General features: G+C 28.7%; 1 protein-coding gene across 1 annotated transcript; it reads left to right on the forward strand.

Moving 5' to 3' along the window:
* Nucleotides 1-1,904: 1,904 nt before the first annotated feature.
* Nucleotides 1,905-3,835, forward strand: LOC145844031 (WD repeat-containing protein 74-like). The gene is made up of 4 exons (XM_082951358.1): nt 1,905-2,137; nt 2,388-2,619; nt 2,690-2,976; nt 3,177-3,835. The coding sequence occupies exons 1-4, from the start codon at nt 1,905-1,907 to the stop codon at nt 3,613-3,615; spliced, it is 1,191 nt and encodes a 396-aa protein (XP_082807484.1). The 3' UTR covers nt 3,616-3,835.
* The last annotated feature ends 2,323 nt before the right edge of the window (nt 3,836-6,158 follow it).

The following is a 6,158-nucleotide window of genomic DNA, read 5'->3' on the forward strand; positions in this document are numbered from 1 at the left end:
GCCTTATACGGTGTTAGTAAGGTCTTCTCAAACAAATACAAAGTTTTATTTGAAAAGTTTCATTGCCAATTTCTAATGATTTTATCAGTTATCTATTCAGTTACCATACCTAAAGATATATATAATATTTAGAAGTACTTTGAAAACTTAATTAATGTTTCTTTTTTTGGTTTGTTAGCAAAAATTAGTGCGTAGAGAAATTATAAGTTATCTTTCATATTTAACTGTACCATTATTTTTTTCAGTTCCAACATATGCTATAATTTTTTACTTAAAAAAAGGTAATATCATTTAAGTCAGTACATTGTACAAGCTCTGGTAGCAATCATGTTGTTACAGCCCTGAATTTTGCATGTGTAAAAAATCGTTTTTAACTTGTAAAATTTGTATGAGTAAATGTTTTAGTAACCAGAAAGGTATCAACTGAAATTAAAAACTAAGTATGAATATTCAGTATGGTTAAATTTGCAGTGTATAATTTTTTGACCAGTCAAGTCCCTATCAAGTAAAAAGCTGTTTAATAGTTGAACAATTATTTTTACTTGACAAAACCTTATTCAATACATTGTAGTATAAAAATTGTGTTAAATTCATACCTGTCAGTTTTATAAAACATTAAAGTATATATTTATGATTTTCTGCAATTGAATTTGCAAACATGCCATTGAATATTAGAATGTGATGTAATGTATTTTACTTTTTTTAAGTAAATCTTATGAAATGTCTGATGTAGACATATGAACTTGTGTCAGTTAATTGATTTGAAAAATGACCTCAAAAAACTTTTGAATTGGTTAATGAAAGCTTTGTAAAACTGTGCTGTTAAAGCACAGTTTAAAACAGTAGAGATTAGAAGATTTAGCAATAAATGAAAAATATATCGAAAATATATTTTTATTTACTTACATTACAGGTAAAAAATGTTTAACTTTTAATATTAAAGCAGTTCAACCTTTATATCAAAGTGATTTATAATTTAACACTTATACCTCACATGATTTTCACACACTTAGGTTAACCCAGTCTAGTTTAAAATTTTGAAGAAGTACAAGCTACTTAAAACTTCTAAAAAATAAGCATTATGATTTTTATTAAAAAAGTTTTTTTTTAATAAAAATAGTGGTTTTATTAAAAATAGTGACATTTAGGCATTGAAGCATGACAATCAGTAGTTTTTTCAGTGTTTTGCTCTTATTTTTCATTTTTTGTATGATCAACAAAAACATCAAAACAATCATCAACAAAATCATCAACAATGTTGACAACAATGATCAACATCAATGTAGAAAGAAAGTTAGAAAGCCCAGGCTCAGACTCTGTAGACCTTTTCCAATGTTTTTGTTGTTTATTTTCATTACTAGCGTACCAGCTGTCTTGTCTAGTATTAAGTGTTGTAAGGCAAAAGACAATGCAGTTATTACTGATCAATACCAGCAAACGGTTGCTTCATGTGAAAGCATGATAAAACAACGTTTGTAGGTTAATGAACACAAGTTTTTTTGATTTTGACTGACTGATGAGTCCCAATAAGGAGACACAACCGGTCTCAGTCTACCAAAGGCTTGTGGTCTGATGATCAAGTTGGTATGATCAACTCTTACCAATTTTTATCCACTTAGCTGACTATAGCTATTTTGATGTAACTTAGGGAGGTTTTTTTCTTTAAAGAGAAGCAACCTTGTTTTTAAAATATAATGCCTTTTTAAACCTAAAAAAGGTTAAGCTATAAAACAAAGAAAGTGTTCTTTAGATTAAATATAAAAAAAAAGAAACATAATAATTAGATTAAAGCAGTAGAAAACATTTTTTATAAACAAAAACTGCTTAACACAAGAAGAAAAATCTTAAAACTTCAATAAAGTCAAAAATAACACTTATTCAATTTTCAGATTTTATAAAATAAAATGGCACAGAACGATTCTCATGAGGCAGGAATCAACGCTTTTGTTGGCACAGAAACGGGTTTGTTGAAATCTGCCACAATTGCCAACAAATCAGTGAGAAACCACCCGGATGAAATGAACTACGGCAAACCTTTCTCAATACTTGGCATGTGTTGGGACAATCAGAATACAAAGAGATTCCACATGGGACTTAGGAACCTCATGGTGAAGACGTATGACACAGAAGAGAGAAAGTACGGTATTATTAAATTTTTCAACACAATTAACTTTAGACAAAACCTTATTATCCCAAATTTGTTTTATTTAGAAGGTATTAGGTCTAAGTAAAACAATATTGTCAGAAAATCAATTCTAGTTAAATTTTAACATAGTTTATCTTCAAAGCTCTAAAATCTGAAAAAAAAAACAATAAAATAGATATAAATAAACTAAATAAAACAAGTAAGAGTAGTTAAGATAAAATGATTAAACAAAATAAAACAGGTATGTCAACACCCAAACAATGAAGTACACTCCAGTGGACAGGAAAGATGAGATCAAGGCCTTGCACACGATTGACAAACAATTCATTGCCGGCATGTCAAGCGGAAACATCAACATCTGGTCGAATGAGGAGGACCTGAGTACGATGAGGATTGGTGACAATCTGCAGTGTTTGTCAGTCCTGCCGCAACACAATTTGATTGCAACAGGAGGCCAAGAGAACTTGATGAAGGTATGTGTGTCTTTTCAGTATTTTTAAATTTGTTTTTATTTTTTGCTAACTTAATCTTGTTATTTCTTAGGTGTGGGACCTAAACAGGCCAGAGAAACCAATTTTTACAGCCAAGAATGTCAAACCGGACTGGCTGGACCTCAGGGTGCCCGTGGGTGACACTACAATCCATTTTGTTGAAAATTCCCCTGACACGATACTGACCACCACCCGCCACCACCAGATAAGGATGTACGACCTGAGGGTTGGCGTCAACATGAACATGACCAAGAAACAGAGACAGCAACCGAAAAGGAGGCCGGTGCTGGAGACCAAGTTCAGCGAGTACAACATCACATCCAGCTCCATGGTCGACAGGTTTGTATTTATTTGAAAAAAAATTCAAATTATACTTACAAAAATACTTGAAAAGTTTTAAACTCTTAACGTTTTAACTTTAAAGTGGTACAACTCAATTTACTTCGAGATCGTAAACAATACTCTGTGATTATATCAGAGGTGGGATAAACCCTGATATAAATTTTATGTTTATTACTGACCCTAATGTGTATTGACAGGGAACCAAAGAAGGTGTGGGTGGGAAACGCGAGAGGAGAAATGGCCTGCTTTGACCTGAGGAAGGCCAATCATGTGTGCAGGGCTTACCAACCAGTGACAGGTTCGATCAGGAAGCTGGTGAGCCACCCGACAGAACCTTACTTCTTCACAGCTTCCCTCGACATGTACCTCAGGCTGCACCACGAGAAGCTGAAGGTTCCGGTCGAGAAGGTGTTCATGAAAGCCGAGCTGAACCAACTGATTGTGACGTCACAAGGAGTGAAAGAGAAGGAGAAGGAGGAGAAGAAGTTTGTTAAGAAGGACAAGTTCAAGACCGAGGAAGAGTTCTGCAATGAGGACAGTGGTGAAGATAGTGAGGTCGATGAGTGGGATCAGATGGGAGAAGTCTCATCTGATGATGAGGATGAACCCAAGAGGAAAGTTCCATCGAGGGATTAATTTCGTAGGGTTTTAAACAGTTGTTGAAAACTAGGTAAATGATAAGTTTGTAAAAAATATGTTTTTATGTGTGTTTTTAAACATTACTTAGGAAATAAATATTTTATAGAAATTGATTAAGAATTTTTAAGTGCTTAATTTGCTTTTCTTTCAACTATAGTTTAACTAATACTATGCTGTTTCATAACACGTTTAGTAGAACGTTATAGTAAATAATGAAATAATGAAGAATCTTGAAGACTTAATTTTTTATTTTTTAAATTTTAAAGTAAATTTTTACTAAATGTAGAATTGAAAAATATTTCGCTTCATTTTAATTTAGAGAACTAAATTATTTGGGTGCTCATTTAATATTGTTTTACAAAAAAATAGTTTTTAAATTACTTTTTAGTAAATGCAAAGTTTTAGTAGCAATGATATTTTAGGTTGTTATAACTTTTAGAAAAATGTTATTATATTTTAGTAAACTTACTGAATGTTCTTTATTAAGTTAATAAACTTATTTTTTTTTTCCAACGCTAGTTGTTCAGTTTTTGATTTACAATAATAGTGATTTTTAACTTATGATGTAATTCTTTGAAAATGTTTACAGAAACGTTTATAATAAGTTCTTTTTGATTTTATAAAGTTTTTACATTTATGAAATTTAGCTTTTTATAAAACATTCTTGCAAAAAAAAACTAGGTTAACTAAATTTGAACTTTTTTTAAAGCTAACAGTGTAAAGTTATACTAGATTCTAAACTTTATAATTTAGCCAAAATTGTTGCTATATATTTAGTAAGTTTGTAAAATAATATTTAGTAGTAAGCTTGTAAAAATTTTAGTGGTTTTTATTGAAACTTTAACAAAAATTAAAATGAGTTGCAACTAAAAATTGTACGTCTCTTTTTATTATAAACTAAGTATTGCTCTAGGCTTTTTCTATATTTTCTAATATAATTTCATAAGAATATACAACTCTAAGTTAAGTAAAAAAAAACTTTTATAAAATTAATAAACAGTGTAGTATTTTTGTTTTGAATGCACTTTAAATTCGTTGCTTTGAATTTACTTAAAACTCTTAAAGTTGTTGTTAAGTATATTATAAATATATAAAACAGGGTCTTTCGTAGATCATTAAGTCATAATCTTAAAAAGTTACATTAATATTTAGCATTTATATTAGAAAACATGTAGTTAAATAAATATATAGTAGGCAGAAATTTGCTGCCAACCCCAAAGTTTAATGAATAAAGTTCATAAAGCATCAAACACATTTCGTCAAAAACCGATCTTGACTTTATATATAAATGTCATTGTACTATGTTAAATTGGAAGTTACAATTAAAATTTTTTAAATTTTGTTTTGTGAGGGTAATTTTAAATTTTAAACCACTGTTGTTGGATACCTTATTATGTAAATTTATGTATTTCTGCTCGAACAATGGTATCCTGTCAGTTATAAAACACAGTCTGACTAGCTTATCAGATTTCAAAATAACTTAGGTCATCTAATTATACACGTACAAAATTCAGTCACTTAAAAACACAATTTTATTCACATTAAAAGGTGTTGGTAACTTTTTAAAATAGAAAGTCTTATAATTAATTTTGAATAAGAACTTTTTATTAAACTGTGATGTTAAAATTGTTTTTCGATGTGTACGAGTAATTATGCACAGATGGTTATACTTTATAGTAAGCACATTTGTGTTTTTTAATTTGATTTTGATAACACTTTAGTTAATATAAAAAGTAATAGTTTATAATAAATTACGTTAATAATTTTGCTGAAGCGTATCTCTGAAATACTCAAAATACATCTAGAGTGATTAGATAAAAACATGTTATTATCAGTCAGTAAATATTTTCGAGTTGCACAATTGTGAAGTGATAATAATAAAGGAACAAATTTTGAAATTTTAGAATCAGGTTAACATGAGACTTACACTATAACTTTTAAGTAAAGATTTAGAAATAAACATTTGAAAATATAGAAAAATAGAAGTTATTGAAATTACATAACATTTTGAATTTCTGAAAACATTCCATAGTGTAGGTTTTTTCGTGACTAAGTCAGGTTTTCTGTAAATTTAAAGAAAAAAAGAAATATTTGATGTTTTAAGAGACAAAAAAAAATATACAAAACAAAGTTTGATCTACCAAAAATGTTTATTAAAAGTTAAAAATACTTATTTAGAGGAATCTAACAATTTTAAATAATTCTAAAACTAAATTCATACACTGAAGTAGATTTTATGGTACATTAAAAAAATGTTTATAGACAGAAAGTAGAGTAAATTACTTTTAGTCCCATTCGTCACTTGAAGAGCTAGATTCGTCTGGACTTGTCTGAAAATTTTATTTTAATTAATTTATACACTTTTTTTATGACAAAGTGATTTTAAGTTTTGGTCATTTATACTTCTGTAATATAAAACACTGTAATATTGATGAATCTTTTAAAATACAAATGTTATTTAATAATTTTTTTTACTAGTTAACCTATTTTTAAAGATTAATTCAACAAATTAAACCTTTTTAATTAATACTAAGTTAAAA

The sequence above is a fragment of the Thalia democratica genome, chromosome 9 (assembly GCF_965202585.1).
Source record: "Thalia democratica chromosome 9, ktThaDemo2.hap1.1, whole genome shotgun sequence".
Classification (NCBI taxonomy): domain Eukaryota; kingdom Metazoa; phylum Chordata; class Thaliacea; order Salpida; family Salpidae; genus Thalia; species Thalia democratica.

Coding starts and splice junctions, on each gene's coding strand:
- LOC145844031 (XM_082951358.1), top strand. CDS start 1,905: ATGGCACAGAACGATTCTCATGAGGCAGGAATCAACGCTTTTGTTGGC. Junction 2,620..2,689: donor GCCAAGAGAACTTGATGAAG/GTATGTGTGTCT, acceptor GTTATTTCTTAG/GTGTGGGACCTAAACAGGCC. Junction 2,977..3,176: donor TCCAGCTCCATGGTCGACAG/GTTTGTATTTAT, acceptor GTGTATTGACAG/GGAACCAAAGAAGGTGTGGG.